This window comes from Anopheles stephensi, chromosome 3, assembly GCF_013141755.1.
Source record: "Anopheles stephensi strain Indian chromosome 3, UCI_ANSTEP_V1.0, whole genome shotgun sequence".
Classification (NCBI taxonomy): Eukaryota; Metazoa; Arthropoda; class Insecta; order Diptera; family Culicidae; genus Anopheles; species Anopheles stephensi.
The window spans coordinates 69,884,707-69,905,499 of NC_050203.1; the positions used below are offsets into that span (position 1 = coordinate 69,884,707).

At 49.9% G+C, this 20,793-nt stretch overlaps 4 protein-coding genes across 4 annotated transcripts; 1 reads left to right on the forward strand and 3 right to left on the reverse strand.

The window, feature by feature from the left end:
• Positions 1-79: 79 nt before the first annotated feature.
• Positions 80-3,538, forward strand: LOC118512518 (U4/U6.U5 tri-snRNP-associated protein 1). Its single transcript, XM_036057059.1, has 2 exons — positions 80-3,102; positions 3,186-3,538. The coding sequence occupies exons 1-2, from the start codon at positions 232-234 to the stop codon at positions 3,324-3,326; spliced, it is 3,012 nt and encodes a 1,003-aa protein (XP_035912952.1). The 5' UTR covers positions 80-231; the 3' UTR covers positions 3,327-3,538.
• A 205-nt stretch (positions 3,539-3,743) lies between these two features.
• Positions 3,744-6,533, reverse strand: LOC118512519 (protein-glucosylgalactosylhydroxylysine glucosidase-like). Its single transcript, XM_036057060.1, has 4 exons — positions 6,345-6,533; positions 4,728-6,272; positions 4,174-4,661; positions 3,744-4,100 (listed from the first exon to the last, which is right to left on the reverse strand). Exons 1-4 carry the CDS (start codon positions 6,428-6,430, stop codon positions 3,799-3,801), a joined length of 2,421 nt encoding a protein of 806 aa, XP_035912953.1. The 5' UTR covers positions 6,431-6,533; the 3' UTR covers positions 3,744-3,798.
• A 274-nt stretch (positions 6,534-6,807) lies between these two features.
• LOC118512521 (protein-glucosylgalactosylhydroxylysine glucosidase-like) lies at positions 6,808-9,469 on the reverse strand. The gene is made up of 3 exons (XM_036057062.1): positions 7,744-9,469; positions 7,192-7,673; positions 6,808-7,112 (listed from the first exon to the last, which is right to left on the reverse strand). The coding sequence occupies exons 1-3, from the start codon at positions 9,405-9,407 to the stop codon at positions 6,931-6,933; spliced, it is 2,328 nt and encodes a 775-aa protein (XP_035912955.1). The 5' UTR covers positions 9,408-9,469; the 3' UTR covers positions 6,808-6,930.
• Positions 9,470-9,918: 449 nt separating this feature from the next.
• Positions 9,919-16,971, reverse strand: LOC118512520 (protein-glucosylgalactosylhydroxylysine glucosidase-like). The gene is made up of 9 exons (XM_036057061.1): positions 16,538-16,971; positions 15,001-16,476; positions 14,138-14,487; positions 12,851-13,183; positions 12,319-12,709; positions 12,007-12,251; positions 11,774-11,861; positions 10,208-10,872; positions 9,919-10,103 (listed from the first exon to the last, which is right to left on the reverse strand). The coding sequence occupies exons 2-9, from the start codon at positions 15,204-15,206 to the stop codon at positions 10,006-10,008; spliced, it is 2,376 nt and encodes a 791-aa protein (XP_035912954.1). The 5' UTR covers positions 15,207-16,476; positions 16,538-16,971; the 3' UTR covers positions 9,919-10,005.
• Between the last annotated feature and the right edge of the window lie 3,822 nt (positions 16,972-20,793).

Sequence of the window (20,793 nt, forward strand, 5' to 3'; positions counted from 1 at the left end):
CTCGACTTGACAGGTGATAGTTTCATCGATTATTGTGACGGTTCGCAATCGACGAAATCGAGCAATTGTCAAACGGCTCGCGTCAAACGCTGTGAAGAAGAGCAAGAAACCCCCGAAAGTGTTTGTGAAAAGTTGTGAAAAGTGTGAAAATAAAGGCGTAAATTGAGGAGAAAATAAAGGAAACGTTGCTTTCCCCGTTTCGTGCTCGCTTGAGAACAGGTAACGACCACCATGGGTTCATCGAAAAAGCATAAACGAGATTCTAAAAAGCATAAACGTCGTTCGCGTTCACGTAGCCGCTCACCACGGTTCGAGCGTTCGGAACGTGAGCACCGCCGTCGTTCCGATTCCTACTCCGAGGACAACGATGGCTACAACGAGGCCGGCCGCACAAGGCACAAGAAGCACAAGCGTGACCACAGCGAGCACAGGCATCACCATGGTAGACAGTACGAACGCGACCATCGCACCGTGCGTGACCATCCCGAAACGAACACCGTGGACGATGATTCCGACAGTTCGGATTGTGTAGAAGTGCCGCTGGATGATACGAGTGCACCGCCACCACCACCCTCCATCAGCCGCAAATCGCCGGAAGCGGATGCAGTGCCGTCGCCTCCACCACCGCCCCAGGTACAGAAGCGTCGCCGCTCGCCCACACCTCCTCCCGCACCGAAAACATCCTCCCGCAAGCGTTCCGTATCACCGATACCGTCCAACGGTGCGGGCGATTCGTTGTCCGTGGAGGAAACAAACAAACTTCGGGCGAAGCTTGGGCTTAAACCGCTAGAAGTTGGCGCATCGAAGGTGCAAACGGAAACTTCCTCGCGTAGACGTCAACGGTCCCCTTCACCTCCGCCTCCCCCGAAAGCTTCTTCTTCCCGCAAACGATCTGTCTCTCCCATCCCCGACAATGGTGCCGGCGATAATCTTTCCGTGGAAGACACGAACAAACTGCGGGCCAAGCTGGGTCTGCGCCCGTTGGAAACGTCGTCCAAGAAGCGTGCTCGATCACCGTCCCCACCACCACCCCCGAAGACCTCATCCAGTTCCGCCAGCAAACGGTCCGCCTCACCCATACCCGAAAACGGTGCGGGTGATGCATTATCGATCGAGGAAACAAACAAACTGCGAGCGAAACTAGGTCTTCGTCCGCTGGAAGTTGGAACCGGGTCCAAATCGGGCGAAGGTTCCAAAGCATCGGGTGAGCAAGACGGCAACGAAAAGTTAAAAGATGACTGGGGTGAATTCTATCACAAACCGGCCAAGAATCTGTCGGAAAAAACGCAGGAAGAGAAGATACGGGAAAAGTTGAAGGAACGGCGCGAGAAGCGAGCGATCGAGGAAAAGTTGAAGCGACTGAAGACGCTCGGCGAGGAGGAAGATGTGGATGATCTGAAGAGTTGGGTCGCCAAAACGCGCGATAAGGATCGGCTCAAGAAGGAGGCCGAAGAGCGGGCCCGACTGTTGGATCAGATGGACGAAGAGCTGGTGTCGGGGGATTTGGATTCATCCGCACGGGCGAGTGCAGGATCTTCACGGAGAGGTGCTTTCGGCAAAGGGTCGTACCGCGATCGCGACCTGGAAGGGCTCCGTGTGGAGCACGATGTGGAAGCGTTCACCGAGGGCCGGCAGGTCATTCTGACGCTCAAGGACGCGAACGTGCTGGACGAGGAAGCGGGCGATACGCTCGTGAACGTCAACATGATCGATGACGAGCGGTACAAGCGCAACGTGGAGAACCGTAAGGCCAATCCGCAGCACTACGGTTACGACGTGTACTGTCAGGACGATGTGGACGAGTTCGGTATGCCGAAGCAGCGCGAAGTGCTGGGGAAGTACAACGAAGAAATCGAAGGGCAGCGTAAAAGCAGTTTCGTGATCGGGTCGAATGCCGAGCAGGAAGCACAGGAGAAGCGTCGTTTGCTAGAAATCAAGACGAAGCTGGAGAAGAAAAAGCTCGACTCGCTCGAAACCACACCGCTCACGCTCGTGTCGGACTACTTCACCGAAACGGAGCTGTCCTCGTTCAAGAAACCCAAAAAGAAGGTACGCAAAATCCGCCAGAAGCTACGGGCGGATGATTTGCTTGCCTCGCTGCCGGCAGAAGAAAGTATGGCTGATTTGGGATCACGCTCGAGACGCAACGAACGATCCGGAACGGATCGTGCGTCTGCGACCGAAGATCGAAGAAGCATAAGGGCCCGGGCAGCAGAAATCCTGGTCACCGATGACACACCGGCCATCTCGGAGGATCTGAGCACGGTCAAGCTCGAGGATACGATGGAGGACGATGAAGATCTGCAAGCAGCGCTACAGAAAGCACGTCGGCTGAAGCAGAAGGAAGCGATCATCTCCAAAGCGCTGCCGATCGATCCCGAGCGGATCAAGAGCGAAATGAAGGAGGAACCGGACAGTGGCGGTGAGCTCGACCATCACGGTACGATGCTGCTCAATGCGACGGCCGAGTTTTGCCGTACGCTCGGTGACATTCCAACGTACGGAACGGCCGGTAACCGCGAGGAGGATCCGAACGAAATGATGGACTTTGAGCGGGACAGTGCAAGCGATCGCGAAGGGATGGAATCGGATCCGGAGGAAGGTCCATCGTCGCGGCGCCCTCATCATGGCGCACAGCACAGCGGCACCTGGAACTCGGTCAACACGGAACAGGAGCAGGAGGACAACCGTGAGCTAAAGGTGGAGGAGGTGGCCATTCTGGACGAAGAGCCGGACGTTGCGCTCAGTGTCGCGGGCGCCCTGAAGCTGGCCCAATCGAAGGGATACCTCGAGCGGGAAGAGAGCAATCGACCGAGCAATGCACGGTTCGCTCACCTGCAAGCCCAGAACTATTCGATCGAGGACAAGAACTATGGCGAGGAGAACGATAAGTACTCGCGACGCGATCGTTACGCCGGTCCGATTACGGAGTTTAAGGAGAAGGAAACGTTCAAGCCGAACGTGAAGCTCGAGTACATCGACGACAACGGACATCTGCTGACGCCGAAGGAAGCGTTCCGCTATCTGTCGCACAAGTTCCACGGTAAAGGGCCGGGCAAGAACAAGGTGGAGAAGCGGCTGAAGAAAAGCGAACAGGAGGGGGTAAGTTTGGCGACATTTTCCTTAACTGTGGAGGCTTTTTAACAGGAGATTTTTTTCCCCCCGCTTTCTTTTCCCGCGTTTAGTTGATGAAGAAGATGAGCTCCACCGATACACCGCTCGGTACGCTCAACATGCTGCAGGCAAAGCAGAAGGAAACGCAGTCACCGTTCATTGTGCTGAGCGGAACCAAGCAGAACACCAGCATCATCAAGCAGAAGCGCTAGGCACGCGCTGCAGTCGTAATCGCTTTACCTGGAGTGTGTTTGTGTGTGCGCGTTTGTGTTTCAGCAGGATATATTCAACCTTAAATTCGGGACGGTTTTATTTGTAATCCGATCTTCTCGCCCGGAGATTTTAAGCAATTCCATATGAGAACAGCAACAAAAGTTAATCAAATAATAAAACATCCCGCACTGCTAGTGCATTGTAGAGAAAATGGTTTCGAATGTCTATTCTGTCGCCCAATCTGTACTGGGCTTTCGAGGATAGAACTGGTAGGGAAGCCATGAGCGACAACTAGGCCCAGCGCCTTCGTCTGCCAATCGATTATTCCGGGCGTTCTGGCGGGGATACATACGAGCATCTTCCTCTCGAACGCTACGAGGGTTTCGTCAGTAACAGTGCCAAAAAAGGAAGGAATGTTCCATTCGATATGCTCTCTCTCCTTTTGCCCATCACATCAGAAAAGGTGTACATTTATTTACCGGCTTTACTTTTCTGTTTCTTTCGAAGTCTCTTGCTCAGGATTTCCTTTTCAGTCGCTTTCCCACGGCCACGCTTACTTTTCAGCGCTGCATAGATGCTGTACAACACACCCAACAGTCCGGTGGCGAGTGAAATTACAATCAGCTGTGTGGTCGTAAACAGTCGGCCATCCTGGTCGGCTAACCGCATACCAAGGACGGTATCGTGCAGCGTGCAGGAAGACGTCTTTTCACTGTCCACTTCATTATCACGCTCTAGTCGTAACAGAAGGACAGCGTTTTTGCTTCCCGCATCTGGAAAATAGAGCAGAAAGCAGGCCCTTTAACGATGGAAAATGCGACCTAAAGATGATCGATTGCATCTTACATTCACACCCTTCGAACAGGTCCCGCTCGAGATCGTCCACGAGCAGAGTGAGCTTTGCAAACGACTCTCTCGTCCCACTGCCAAACGTAACACGAAAACTGTTCTGTCCTACGTCGAGCGCGAACTTCACGCCACCAAAGTTAAGCTCCGGTAGAAACAGTCGCGTCGTACCGGGCGGTAGCCGAGCATTGGCGATAACCAACTTGCCGTGTCGTAACCGCACGCCAGCGTACCCGTTGATGAGCGATTGTAGAAATCCTCCGGCACCGGTTATGAAATTACCCGCCCCATCGGCCCCATCACCATTTTCGCTCCAAACGTGAAACGGCGCACGCAGGTACTGCTTGTAGCTCTTGCGGAACATTGCCGCTGCGTGGTCCGGCTCGTTCAAATCGAGATGACCGATCGTGTGGATCGCCCACGTCATAGCGGGACCATCGGGGCGCGTTACCATCGAATAAAGCTTTAGATTGTTTGCCTTCGTTGACCTGCGGAACGAAGGAAAGCGATGTTATGAAATCTTGCTATTGTAAACGGACATTTCCGCCACTTACTCCTTCATGGGAAACTCCAACGGATAGCCCAACAGCACAACGTCCGCCTGCTTTATCTGGGTACCGAACGTGTACTCCTGATACTCCGGATGCACATCGTACTGTGCGTTGTACGGTAGGGTGATACTTTTGGCCACCCGCACGAACTGGGCAAACTCTTCCTCGGAAGCTTCAGGAAGCGATGCCCGGCAATGGCACCCAACGAACGCACCGAAGAACAAATTATGTGCCGCAATCACATTCGTGTAGATGCTGTTCGTGACGTTATGATGATCCTCATCCGGACCCATAATCCGCCCAATGTCGAACGTATCCGTGTCCGGATTATAATCTACCCGACTCTTCCAAAACCGTGCCGTTTCGTACGCCAACCGGCACGCATCCGTACGCAACCACTCGAGATCGCCGGTCGCGTAATAGTACAGCCGAGCCGCGTACGCTATGTCCGCCGTTATGTGGTGCTGATATTCCGGCACCTGGGGACAAAAGTCCGGCGTTACTTCGCGCCCGGTAAATGCCGACTCCCAGGCGTATTGCCAACCTTCGTACCCATTGCTGCGGGCATAATCGGCGGCCGCTTCCGTTACGAGCGTTCGGTAATGTAGCAGCTTCCGGGCATTCGCTGGATCGAGCAGCAAGATCGGTGGAAACATCCACATTTCCGTATCCCAAAAACTGTGTCCCTGGTACTCGGCTAGTTCCTTACCGCCACGACCCAATCCTGATGGGGAAAGGCCATAGAACGGATAGCTGCCCGGTTGGAAGGATGATTGGGATGGGAGGGAGCTCGATAGGTAGAAGGCACTTGCTTTGATGACACGATCTAACCGATCGTTTCCCTCCACCCGGATGCCATACTTTTGCCACATACGACCCATCTCAACGCGGTGCATCCTTTCGTGATCGTTACCCTTCAGCCCGTTCAATTCCCTTTCCACTTCCTGCCTCGTGTGCGAGAAAACCGTCAGGTAAAGAAACTCACGATCCGTTTCCTCCGGGGTGAGAGTTAATTTGCGTGGCACTTGCCTGTACGCCACACACACCGGATGTCCTTCCTTTTGATACATGGGATCTTCAACCTGTTTCGTTTTCGTGCACAGAAGAAGATACTCTTCACCATGGAAGTTTAGCTTTTCCGCCGGTACTTCTACCAGATCGACGCTTTTCGATCCCATCAGCTGACGCGTTTCCACCTCCAGCAGGCCGGTCGATTTCAGCCGGCGGATGTGTATGCGGTTCACGATCGTTTGATCGAAATGTCTGTTGGGATAGACTTCGTGCTGCACCCGGTAGCCGCCCGCTGGATCGTCCAGTGTCGTTCGGAACTTGCCTTGTCGCATGTCCAACTGATACCGGCAGTTTTTCGGTTGCGTTTGCAGCGATGAACAATTGGCTAGCTGAATGTTGGCAAAGTTTGGGATCCGTGCCCGGTGGCTTACGCCTTTCAAACCATTGTACACACCGTTCAGGTGGACGGAATCTCCGTACACGACGAACCCGAGATGTCCATTCGCTAGCGTTGGCGTTACGGCTTTATTTGGCAGTCTGGGGAGGGGAAAATATGATCATTAATACCAGATTTCATCCATCGTTCAACCAAACGGAGCAATAAAATACTTAGTAGCGTTGAAAAGGAAATTGTAATCATTTCCGTGCACGGTAAAGAATGGCAGCACGAACGCAAACAACGTTAAAAACCACATTTTTCACTGATAAAAGATAACATTTTCTAGTGCCGGGTTGGAATGATTCGCCGAGCACCCGGTTTTGTGTTCCCAAACCAGCGCTCACGCAAACTGGAACTGACGGATGACGTGTATTTGTTTATTTATTGTAGTTCACATAATAGCCAGCAGGGTACGCTACTGTCGGTTGAAGGAACTATCATGCTCAAACGCTGAATAGACAAGCTTTTTAAAAAAAGGCCGTTACAATTACGTTCGAAATTAATATTTTATTGGGTATTTTTTAACTTACTTTTCGGGCAAATTTACACCCGTAAATAAAGAAGAAAACTAACATTCCTTAATCTTTCGTATAAATTAAAATCCGTATAACGAAAACATTTAAAAAAAACTTGTAATATTAAATAGGCAGGGTAAAACATCTATTTCGTCTCGTAATCATTTACTTTCAAACAAAAAAGTGTTGAAAACATTGTAAGCTCAACTTATCCCATTGACAATTAAAACCAATAAACTTCTCAGAACATCTTGCTGAGCAGGAAACACACGACCAGCGACAGGAAAGCCATCGACGTAGTACGAAGCGCTGAGGCAGCATCAGTTTGGTCTGCAATCTTCACTCCGAGCGTGGTTGGCTTCAAACGGCAACCTTCGAATATTTGATCCGTTGTCACCTCGAAGCTAGCAATCGTACCATTATCTGCGCGAAAAGATAGCCAACAACAACAAACATTATTTGCAACTCATGCAAAGGGGTCAACCAACATGCATCAACTTACATTCACAATCCTTACAGATAGGCTGCTCTCGCTGTTCGACCATCAGCTTCAAATCAGTTTGCCGGCCGTCCGTTTTAATCTTGATGGTAAACGCATTATTTCGCACCGTCAGCGAGAACTGGACGCCCCGATACTCGATGGTCGGCAGATGCAGCGTGTTGGTGTTGGGCGTTGGACGAGCGTTCCGAATTTCCAACCGATCCTGATGCAGCCGAACGCCGGCGTACCCGTTGATGATGGACTGTAGGAAGCCACCGGCACCGGTGATGAAGTTACCCGCGCCTGGCTCATTGTTACCGTTTTCGCTCCAAACGTTGAACGGTGCGCGAAGATATTGGCGATAGCTCTTATCAAACATAGCGCCCGCTTCTTGCAGCTGATTAAGCTCCAGATGGCCGATCGTGTGGATAGCCCATGTCATGGCGGGTCCATTCTCACGCGTAACCTGCGAGTATTTGAGCAGATTGTTTGCTTTCGTCGAGCTGTGGAATTACGTGGGGTTATAATCTTAATCCATTGCGTTGGTTGTATTTATTGGCCAGGCATACTTACACGTTCATTGGATACTGCAGCGGGTAGATCAGCAGTACCGTGTCGGCTTGCTTGATCGGTGTGCCCGTCTGATATCCTTCAAACTGGGGATGGAAATCGCCCTCCTCATCGTACAGCAATGTGAGCCCCCGGGCTACCATCAGCAGCTCCTTACGCATACTCTCATTGAGCACATTGTCCCCGCAGTAGCATGCTGCAAACTCACCGAAGAACAGATTGTGTGCGGCCATCACATTCGTAAACGCATTGTTCGACACGTTCGGATGATCCTCGTCCGGTCCCATAGCGTTTCGGATTTCGTACAAATCGGTTGCGTTGTTGTACACCACTCGGCTAAGCCAGAATAGGGATGTGTCAGCCGCAAGCCGACAGGCCTGCGTCCTCAACCAATCCAGATTGCCGGTGGCGTAGAAGTACTGTCGGGCCGCAAACACAATGTCCGCCGTGATGTGATGCTGGTAGTTGACCACCTCTGGACAACAGTCGGGCGTTACCTCGGTACCGGTGAATGCCGATTCCCATGGAAACTGGATACCGTCAAATCCGTTCTGCATCGCGTTGGTACGTGCGCCACCACTGACGGTGGTACGGTAGCTTAAAACACGCGCTGCATTGACCGGATCCACCATCAAAATCGACGGGTACATCCAAATTTCTGTATCCCAGAAACTGTGACCCTGGTATTCCTGCTCTACGAGTCCACCACGGCCCAGGCCGGCCGGAGCAAGTCCGTAGAAAGGATACCGTCCGACCGAGGTCGCCGCTTGATGTGCCGGCAGCGAGCTGAACAGATAGAACGCACTGGCCTTGATCACTCGATCAAGCTCGCTGTTTCCTTCCGCCGTAATACCGTACCGCTCCCAAAGCTTGTCCATCTCTCTCATGTGCAGCGTTTCTTCCTGCGAGCTCGAAAGCCCGGAAACTGCCTGAATCTGTCGGTTACCATCCTCCGCGGTCATCGTGAAGGCGGTAAAGAACAGGAACTCCTTCGCCATCGTATCCGGCTCAATCTGCACATACTCCGGGATGGTCGGATAGGTCACGCAAACACTGTGGCCAAACGCTTGCCAGCTCGGGTTTTCCACCTGCACCGTCACACCGCACTGCACCTTGTACACCTGACCGGACATTGTGAATTCGGTGCTCGGCGACCAGGAGAAATCGTCACTCAGCGGTCCGGGAATCTGCTCCAGCCGGGCCTGAATCACACCCTGCGAGGCAAGCCGTTGAATACGGACGCGGTTCACCAGCACCGTATCGTAGTACCGATGGGGGTACATTTCGTGCACCACTCGGTAGGGCGCATTTTCATCGACCGTCACAAACTTGCCCGCCCGCATGTCCAGCTGATAGGTACAGGAGCCCGTAATACTGGGGCTTCGGGGTGAGCACGACGTCAGCTGAATGTTGCCATAGTTCGGTATGCGCGCCCGATGAGAATTACCTCCCAGCCCATTGTACACACCGTTCAGATGGACGTATTCACCGTACGCCACGAACCCGATATTTCCGTTGGCCAACGTTGGCATCACGGACGCGTCGGGCAACGGTGGACGAGTTTGAAATTTAAAATTCACATCACTCGTATCACCCTGGGCCGTGATGAGCGATGCCCCCAGCACGGTTAGTAGTAAAGTCACACAGATTAGCACACGACGCGTCATATTGTGGAGCGACGGAAAGGGACTGCAACTGCCCGCAAATCAATCTACACTGAGCTCCAGGTCGATCGTTAACGATGGCTTATATCGAACGATAAACGTGCCCCATGCCAAATACGTGATAAGATAAGAGGCTAAAGTCAGATAAGGGTGATAAGATAGTTGGGTGTGCGACTCGCACATAAAAGGTCAATTGATTCATGTTTCACATTGTTTGTGGATCTACCTCGAAATATTCAATCAACCAACCGATGTAGAGGGCGATGGTGACAGGTACGATGCCACCATCTGGAGACATGAATCAAGGAAGTACTTCGCAAGTCTTGCTATATTATTTTTAAACCTATGAAGCATCCGAAAAATTCCAATTCCAAATAAAAAAAATCTTCGGTTTCAAAATCAGTTGCAGTGTGTAATACCTACATTGTTTGCTTATCGTGATGTGATAAGCACCAGGTCGGAAGTGCTGTTGAGCAATGTGCTTTTCGTTGATGTACAAATACGATAGACAGGCTTGTTTACATCTTGCAATCACTTGTTAGCAATTTATTTGGAGTTCTGAAGGTTTTGGAAGCAATACAAGCTAACTTCACGATGGCACCTATGCTGAATGTCCAATAACATCCTCCGGTAAAGCACATTCCCCGTACGGATAGGACCTGGCCCGTATTATCGCCTTCACACCTTTGGGCAGTGAATCTACGAAAGCGAAACAAAAACACATAGCACCGGTTTAATAAAACCCACAAATATCCACCTTCTCTCCCCAATTGCAGCTTATCAGCACCGATTCTGCTACTCACAGACTTGGTACGGGACGACAGCAACAGCAGCATTCCGATGCCCTATCTCTATCGTCAGCTCGTGCTCCAGGTGAGTCACAACGATTTCCGCTTTGTCAACCGTTTGCGTTACCACGATAAGTGCCCCAAGATACTGCACTCCCTTCGCCGTTACTTCGCTGCCGGTGACCGAGGAAAGCTCCAGCCGGTCCAGATACACCCGCAGTCCGGCGTACCCGAACAGTACGGCCTGTAGAAATCCACCCGTACCGGTTATAAAGTTTCGAGCACCGCCCGGACCCGGCTTCCGAAGCTCGTGCCACACGTGGAACGGTCCGCGGATGTAGGGTAGATAGCTACGGTTAAAATTTTCGGCCGCCTCTCGGTAGCTTCCTACGTCGAGATGGTTGATGGCATACATTGACCAGGACATAGCGGGTCCGGTGGCGCGTGTTACCGGTTCGTAGACGAGCAGATCATTCCGCAGCGTGCCGGGGCGCATTTCGGGGTATTGCAGCGGATAGCCAAGCAGCACTGCATCTGCTTGCTTAATTTTGGTGGACGCCAGGTAGCCTTCGTACTGGATGTGAAAATCACCAACAGGATCGTAAAGGAGCTTGATCTGTTTGGCGATTCTGCTCCAATGCTTTGCGGTGACATCATCGCCACAGATACAACTGACGAAACTATCGAATTACACATCATGTTAGTTGCTGGTGGATTGTACAAGGAGCTTGATACATTTACTACCCATCTGCTGCTAGATCTACTAGGTACAACGTCGAAGCGGGTCTTTTTCGGCAACTTCTACACTGCTTCCAATTTCTATAGATACACCCTAATATATGGATAATTCATGGGACGACCAAAGAATTATTTTGAGTTTCGGCAACGATCATGCGCCACTCAAATATTGAAGAATTTAGGCGCCAGAATGTATGAGGCTTGATGGTCTTTATCTATTGGCTAAGGATCGCCATTCTGATGAGTTCTCTTCATTAGACATCACATTTTCCAAAATTCGTCTGGTAAAGGCAATCGTATGTGGCGCGTTCTTGGCACCCGGAAGCTACTGAACACCAGAGTCCAGAAGCATCCGGATGACAAGCAAAGAAAGCATTGCAAAGGTTATAATTTTAATCAGATTATCGCCATGATCGGGTGTGTGATCCCATGCCATCCGGAAGATATCGTAAACCAATCGTTTGTAGACAGTGGTACCGTTGTGTGGACACACATTTGGGGCGTCATCAAAAACGTGGAATGTCTCAGAAAAGGGTGTGCTGCTTCCTCAGAGCTCAGAATAACACGATGAATTGACGCTTCTCTTGCTGTGCAACGAACGTGCGCCCTCTTGAGCAACGAACGAGTAAACGGAGCTTCCGACGGAAAACGAACATCATCAACTATATCAAGGAGTTACACCGCCGACTACACATGCGGACTGATCTCCTGCACCCTGACTTTTCCTTTTTTTGTCTTCAATCTAATTAATCGAGAACATCGCTGCGGTTTGTCTGGGACTACTTGAGCATCAAGATCGTATGGGAAAGTTCCGGGTCCGTTTTCGGGAGGTTGTTTACTTACTCGCCAAAATACAAAGCATAGCCGGCGATCACGTTCGTGTACGCGTTGTTGGTTACATTTTCATGATCCTCATCCGGTCCCATTGCCGCTGTGATGTGCGGAGGAATTCGGTTCGGAGGCACGAGAACGAGGAAAAATCATAAAATAAAAACATTGTAACAACCCTAATGGGATGGATGGAACTAGATCTGACTCATGCGAGATGGCGCTAAGAAGAACGTTAGAACCCTTACCCGGTATGTCGTAGTTCTCCGTACCGGTATAGTTGAACCGAACGCGACTGCTCCAGAACTCCGCTATTAACTGTACCATTTCGCATCCACCCTGCCCTCGCAGCCAGTCAAGATCGTGTGTGGTGGCAAGGTACTGTCTGAGCGCGAAGCTTACATCCCCCGTTATATGATGCTCGTACTTTGCCACCGCTGGACAGCAGGGTTGCGTTACCTCCACGCCTGTAAATGCACTCTCCCAGGGAAATCTGCTCGGGGGGAAAGGGTGACTTGTGACGTACTTGTCTTGAGTGGTTGCCGGATAAAAAGACCTACCGAACACCCTGGTAACCAGACTCGGCAGCGAGCCGTTTCGCGGTGGGCATCATCTTCGTGCGGTACGATATCAGCAGCCGCGCGTACCACGGATCGATCAGATTCAGCACGGGAAACATCCAAACTTCCGTATCCCAAAACGAGTGGCCCTCGTAGTCGTCCAGGTTGGTGCCACCGCGCCCGAGCCCGGTTGGACTGAGACCCCAGAACGGGCCGGGCGATCGGGTGAAGCTTGCCTCGAACGGTAGATTGCTGACCAGATAGAAGACGCTGGACCGGACGACCGCTCGTAACGGTTCGTTTCCGGTCATTAGGATGTCGAAACGGTGCCAGAACGTATGCCACAGTGATGTATGCGCCAGCAGTAACGCTTCGTCCGTTTGGGCCAGAGCTGTGAATTATGTAATTTAAGATCGAGCGATAGTGCTTGGCCTTTTCCCGATTCACTTTGTACACATCTGAAGCGTGAAGCTTCACGCCAAACAAAACGGACCACAGTCGGAATATCTTGATAATCTTGCGGGAGGCGCACCTGTGGTTAGCTCCTTTTCCGCCACGGCTATATTTTCACCAACGGCCACCAAGAAGCGGTATTGCACCGTCTGCTCATTCTCGCCCAGTATCAACCGTTCTGGGATGTGATTCCACAGCACACACACCGATCTGCCCTCGCTCTGATAGGTGGAATTCTCTACCTCGAGCGTTGTGCCACAGCTACGATAAATGGGAGCCGTGCCGTCGGCAGCAGAGCCCGGACAGCTCGAGTGCACACGACCCACCCGGGCAAGCGTAGTAGTAATGGGTTGAAAATGAATGTCCTCGCTGGTGAAAGCTGTGCCCGGTCGAAGCGGTAAGCTGATGTCGCCTGTAATGAAGGGTGGAGAAAAAAGAAAAATAAAGTTTGCTCCAAAAAACCATTAATGAAGGCAAGCGGGGTTTTAATTGCTGACGAGCAAAAGGGTGTTCCTTCAAGCGTCAAGAGATTGTCATGGTGTGGTGAGTTGATAGAGTCCTTGCAGAGATGCGCCGGACGTAATAACAGTGGTTCATCGTATGTACAGGTGCTTTGATGCGTGTTTCTGCTGTTGTTTGATAAGTTTAAAATCTAGTCTGAACAGGATAAGTGAGCACTAAAGTATATAGGTTTCTGCAGATCTTCAGAAATAGCTCCAGCTTTGATGACATGAATGTTGGACATCAGTACATATATCTCCCTCTCTCTGGCCTTGCGACCTCTTAGGATATGCCTGCCATGTCGGGCTTGGATAGTCAGTCCTCATTACGGGGGAACGGTCCGGATGGGATTTTAACTCTGGTCCTGCCTTCTTATATGCGATCAAGCCTAAGCGATCTTGCTAATATCCAGATAATATCAAACAGTAAAATTTGTCCTAAAGGCTACACAATCGTACGCAACTTGTGATGTGTTCCAAAGTTCGTCTGCATCTTCTTGTCAGTTACTGTTTGGCGTTGTCTGTTTTTATCTCTCGTCTTTCCTCATAACAAACAGGTGCACCATAATACAACACTCATGCCGGTGCTCATACTACCGAGAAAAAGGGGTCATATTTTAATGTACTCCGCAAACCGTTGAAACGACCATGAGAAACTGTGTGTTCCCCTCGACGCATGTGCTCTGTGGAGGTTATGGAGCGCCTCTAGCTGGAGTTATGAATATGGGAACAACACGGTGTCTCTTTGGTGTGGCATTAATTTGCATACATTGTTTCCTCCTCTTCGGTTGTACCTTGCGCATTATATCCTATGTATTCGGTTTTTATTTGTCACATGGGTTCATTTTGCTAAATAGAATCCTTACCAACGGTCGGTTTCAGTCGCTCGAACCGGAACTGATTAACGATCAAGCGCCGGTATAAAGCGTGCGGATAGAGCAAGTGCGTCATCCGGTAGGATTGCTCCGAATCCGTATAGCTTACGCGAAACAGTCCACTCCAAAGATCGAGCGTTACGATGCAGGTGTGGTCCGTTCCTGCGTAGCAACCGTTGTCCGGCTGTATGTTGGCGAGGTTCGGGATGCGTGCCCGGTGGCTTAGACCACCGGCACCATTGTACAGTCCGGCCATGTACACCGCGTCCTCAAACACGGTGAATCCTAGATGACCGTTGGTAAGGGTCGGCAACGGTTTACGGGAATCGTTCAGGATCGCTCTGAAATGCGGACCGGAGAAAACTTAATCGAGTGCATTCGATTCGAGGGCTCGTAATCCTTGGCCCGCGTTAAGCCTGATCCCACGATTAAAAATGTGCATGTCCGATGAGGTTTTGACTTAATTTCCCAAAATTTCCACCGCTCATTCGGAAAGTTTTATTTGGTTTCTCTTCACAGCGTAATTACAGACTCTGGTTAATAAAAACCAAAACGCAAGGGAGGGAGGTTGAACAGCACTAATGTCTCTCGGCTAGCAGGAACCGACAACCGGGTAACCGATGTTGTGGATGTGGGAAAATGTTTCATTTATTCGACAAAAAAACACAACTCAGAACGGAAGAGCTCAGCGTAACTGGCGTGTTGATAAGGAGGGCGCTCGGAACGCCCTCGGTCGGGTGTAGTTAAGCGCAGAGACTAAAGTTATGCTAATGAAATAATCGCTACTCGGGGGCTAAAGGTTGTGGCGGGGAAGGAGAAATTAGGAAAAGACGTCAGTAATAAGGCAACTTTACCCAGTAGCGTTGAGCTGGTAGTGCAGTTTGTCAACGGTCGTTATTGATTCGTTCGTGACCGATGATGGACGGGTGGTTTGTGCAGTGTTGCAATCGTTGCTTGCAGCGACTCGGTCCACCAGGCACAGCCCTACGATGCTCACTAACCTGTACACGAGCATGATTGAGTCTCGTGGAAGCGACAGACACACAAATACACAACACATTTTGATTATTTCTCAGGCTCAGAAGGGTTTGAAGCGCACTCAGTACTGCTTGCTCAATACGCTTAACGACGCTCAAGCACTTTTCAAGAAAACAGACAGCAACGAAACCACCAACTAGATCACCAGCAACCGATCATGGGAATTGGACGATCGGAACGGGCTTCCGTCCACACCCAAAACCCGGTCGGTTGTTTATTGTTTCACGTTATTCGAGCACTACCGTTCGTTCCTTCCGTGTTCCGTGGTGTCTAGTTTCGCCGGGGAAGTTCTCGTGTTCCAGCAAATCGTAGGCTATTCTTAGTAGATCCCACCGGCGGTTGTTACAGGTCGTGACGTGGTTCGTTGCGCCGTTTGTTTTTGGGTGGATCACCAACGATGAAACCGTGACCGGTGACGAGCGCAAGAATGATGTTGTAATCGAGTTGTACGCGGAATTGGTTCGTTCCCAGCGGCGTGTACGGATGGTTGTTTGGCAAACGGAGTCGACTGGAAGTGCGATAAGCCGGCCCTAAGGGGGGCAAGCGTGAACTTGGAACCCCTCACAGACTTGAAGCGCGTCAGGAAATGCAGAGTTTGGTTTGTGGTAGGTACGCGCCATGAATCAGCTCTTATTGATTGGAGATTATGCTGAGAGCGATCTTTGTTAGCTAAGGGGGGTGTATACTACTTCTTCGGCACATGAACTTCCAGTGGTCTAAGTCAGGATGTTTAATATTTCTTTAAGATGTTCCTTAATTTTTATTATATCGTGTGACATATTTTAAATCTCTAGCTCTAGGATTAAGCATAACTCCCACAAGCAATCCTCTATAATTCTATCGAACATCACAGACACATGTATCAGCGACTTCAAACATTATCGCTCGTATGTAGCACATTGCACTGCGATCAACAGTGTCCGATACTGTCAAACAGCTGACTGATACGAGGCACCAATCGGACTCGCTTATGACACACACTGCAGCAATTAAAGCGATCGATTGAAGCATTCAGATTTCCTTATCGACTAAAGTGCTGCTAATCGATTACGATTACGATTATCTTCGCGCGTTCGTCAGCGAACGCCAGTGACAGTCCTACGTAATGAGCCCCTTCTGCGATGTGCGCTCCATACATATGGGATGCTGGTGGATGGTCTGAGGCGGCTCGGATCAGCTCACACGGATTGGACCGGTAGTGAACCGGTTTTCCCTCATCTCGGCCATGTTTTGACAGGTCTGTTGGGCAGGCTCGATGATAAGTAGCAGTAGCGATGTGCTGCGTACGGTAGCTACGGATGCTGATGCAGATGAAATTATTCAATTAACAGTGATTGATTTTAGGATGCTTACTGGACACTTTAACATCGATGAAGTAATCATTCAGATGCGCCAAGAGTGCGAGGTTCTTGGCGCGAGCGTAAGAAGCGTTAGTGCGTGCAAGAAACAGGCACACTTGAAGACAACTGGTCAAACCGACCTGGAAACATTTCCCGAAAGGACTCTACAAAAAAAGCTATACAGAAAGTACTGTTATAACGTGGTCAACCATTAAGCATTCCCCGTCACGAAATGAGCAAAAAGGCCTTGAAAGTGGTAGGCGAAATCACAATAATTTATATTAATTATTTCACGCAAATGCACACGAGTTCCTTTCGGGAAGGGAGAGAGAGAGAGAGTGAGGCAGCTCTCCCGTAGCTCCCTTTTCCAAAACATTCGTCATCTCACCGCCACCAGACGTTGCCCATTAATCTTCCCTCTAGCCTGGAGCAACATCAGCTCCGGCACCGCTGCTACGTCCACGCGATAAGACTGCGGGTATTTGCAACGATCGCTGAAACTGGTGCTGACAGGACAGCTCCGGACGGAAGTCTCACCGTAGCCTTGGTCAGAGAAAATAAATCAATAAGCGCGAGCCTTGGTTCATCTCGGATTGATAAAAATCACTAATCACAAAGCGGCGCCAATTAATGACGTCCGAGCGCCCGAGCGCTGACAATCGATCTTGTGGAAACTGGAGCTGATGCTATCGGGAGCGATTCAGTTTTTCGGTACCTTTCTTTTGGGGGGGTCAAATGACTGAGTGGTGATTCTCGATGCTGATAACGTTTGCTGTGAAATTTTCTACGGAACGACAACTTAATGTTGCAGTTTATGTGGTGTCAAGAGTATTGAGGACTCAATTTTTGTATGTCAATTGTATTCTGAAGCTCATCTCTATCTACGGTGAGCTGGGAATCAAGCTCGCTACAACTGTACATCGTCTGCAAAACTTCAACCTCTCACAAACACTAGCGAATAACCTCCTTCCCCCCTCCGCTCTCCGACATGTCACTCCCGGTTCCGCCATCATCCGCTCGCGACAGGTTGTGTCCGGAATGGATCAACCTACTCCACCGGTAGGTTTCCTCCGGGCTGTGTGCCGTTGTGTGTGTGTTTTTTTTTGCTGTACCAGGTGGGAGTGTGGTGAAGCAAACAGTGTACCAGGGCGCAGGAAAAACCTTGAACCGACAATGGTGTGCTGACGGCGACGGATATGTATTTTTTGGTGCCGCGTCGCTGCTTCCGTTCCGGTTGGTGGATTTCACCCTTCGGCTTTTCAGAAACTCCACGTCCCCAACAAGCCTGCTGGCTTTCCTTCACCTTGGGCGTCTTCGAGGAGCGGGTGGGGGGCTTGAGGATCGGAGCACGGATCGGTATTGCCAGTTCGTCTGTACTGGCAGGAAAAGGCACAGACGGGTGTGACACAGACGGTGGGGGCACGGGAGAATGAGCGAGAGAGCAACCGCGAAATGGCGAAGAAGTGGTCGGGAAAATGAAAATTACTGTACCGAAGTTCGCAACAGGTTACTACGCAGTACTAATATTTCGCCTGCAGAAATGGGGGTTTGCTGGTTTGACGTGATGATAAAAATGTTAAGCTTCCAAATGCGGAATTTTTATTTATAAAATTGGTTATGTTTAAGTAAGCATTGGTTTTTATTGAATAATTAAAGATATTTTCGATATTTCTGATGGTTCGTAAAAATGGATGATCATACTACGGATAACTCCCCCTAACAACCCTTTCTAAAGCTACTTCTCTGTTCTACGGTCCGTTTCCCTTTGAGCGTGTGATCCATTCACTTTTCACACACGACGACAAAAGGCTCATCGTTCGTGTAATGATGGATGGGCCGAATGATGTGCCACCGCCAATCTGGACTGGTTTTCCGTCCCCGGTTCCCGATGGCCGCAGACGATTTTTATGAATGAAATTTCATTTTCATCCCCCTCCCCTTCCAACCGAGAAGAATCCCAACCCAGAATGTCGGTGGATGTCGCTGGAAAATAAAAGCAAAATGGGGACGGAGACTCAATGCCACCCCTCCGCCGATTCGGCCATTCATCGATCCGGAGGTTCGGTTTCAGTTTCACAGAGATCGTCTGAAATTCTTCCACCACAAAGACCGTAAAGAGAAAGGAAATGATGAATGAAAGGGAGCGAGGGAACAAGGTTTTTGTTAGTTTTAGTAAATTGTGTTTTGGCTTCGAGAAGGTGTCGTTGCCCACAACCCACAACACACGCGGTACATCCAGCAGGAATCGACTCGACTTCCCGGACCACGAGCGGGAAGAGCGTTTTGCGGTTGGCTTTGGGCAACGGCTAATGATTTTTCAATTAACAAAACTGATCCCTTCGATCGATTTCCGACTCGATCTGGCGCGAGCGTAATCTTCGCTCCGGAAGATGGCGCCGGCAAACATCAAAGTGACCAACGCGAAGGCCACCGGGAAAAAGGGGTGGCCTTCCTCCGGTGCTGTGGGTTAGTAGGTGGATAGAGTGAAATGAACATTTATTGTTTTTCTTTTCGCTTCTCGGAGCATTTCGCTTTGCGCCGGGGTGTGGTTGTTCCCAGGCGGAATCGAACGTACGTTTTTTTCCCCCGTGATTGATGCCGAATACCTTGCTGCGTTATCGAACGGGATCGCGGATCAAGATTTGGAGAATTGGTTAGGAAAGCTAATTACATGCCCCCCTCTGCTCCCATCTCTTCGGGGCAGGAAGCAACAACTTTGATAACACACACACAACAGCTTGGTACAGTGATTACGGCAGGGAGAAATTTTCGGCCAACGCCTTCCCAGGAGCGAATGGAAACATACTTTCGGCACCGATTGCTGTGCGGGTGTGGTCTCATTTCCTTCGTGGACCTCGGTACCCAAACGCGACTGAAACCCCGAAAGAATGATCGCCAGAGAATCTTCATTGCCTTCCGGTGGGAAGCATTCTGTTGCTGGAGAATAGCTCATAAAAACACGGTCGACTTTGGGGAGACATATCGGTCGGCCCCAGTTGTAGGGTTCCCAAACGTGGAGTGTCATCGTATCTTACGGGCGGATATTGCGGTAAGGTTAACCAGGGTATGGGCTGGCCCGTACGCGCCCCATTAGCTTAACGCACCGCAAGACACCCTTCGCACAGAATGCCGGCTTTGCGAAAGAATTCAACCCCTCTGTTGCGTTTGCTGCTGCTGGGAAACTGTTCACCCACCGGACATTGGTGTGTGTGTGTGTGTGTGTGTGTGTTTGTTTTAAAACACGTAAAGCGGTTTTGTGCAGGGTACAGGTGCAGAAGTCGACCCGGACCGACAGGAGCAGAAATCGGATTGTGAATTGTGTGAACCCTTGAATCCGGCTAATTGTCTCCCCATGGCAAACAGAGGGATTTTATTCTTCTCTCTCTTTCATGCCCTCTCTGTGTGTATGTGTGTGTGTGTACACGAGACCATTCGACATTGACACCCGGTACCATAATACTGAGCCGTGTCGTGTCCACGGGAAAAGCGCATCCAACCGTGACGATCAGAATGCGTTCACGCCGTGTCGCAGGCCGGGGGTTTGTTTTTTTTTGCAGTTGAATATTTTGGAGAGTAGATGTAGTTTTTGTTTTCTTCTTTTTGCCTTTCATGCGTTAATTTACTACGCTTTTATGTTGTTTTTATACGCTTCCTTTCCACCGTGCCACACCCTCCCTGTAACCTATCGCGGAACGAAGCTGTGTGCTGCAGGTCCGAAAACGTTCTGTTTTCGTAAGATAAAAGTTTTGATTTGAGCTGGTTTTTGTGTTATTGAAGACCAAATTGGACATTTTGTATTTTTGGTTCTTGTGGACCATCCTACTGTTTCACGAATGCGAATTGAATGAGAAGAAGGTTAGGGTTGTTGTTTTTTTGTTGGAGCTTTGTGGGAGAGGATCAAAGATAATTTGCGCAAAAACTAGTCAAAGCTCGGCTCATTAAAGGTAGTACAGAACTTGCTTGCTTGTTTGTTTGTGCAGCTTTTAATTGTTTCTTTTGGTCAGAAAATTCTAGCTGGCATGGAATCGTCTTGATTTGGTGACTTAAAGTGAGCTATGAATGATCGAGAATAATACAATCAGAACAGAATAATAGTTGATTCATGTTATTACTTACAAGCCTCTAACACATCTGAACTAATTCCTTGTTTCATGAGAAATCATCAGAACCTATAAATATTAAAAGAAGAGCCTCACTTCAATTGACAAAACAATAAGACCAACCAAAAGATAGAACTGTTGAATTGTGGATTGCTGCATTCATATAATT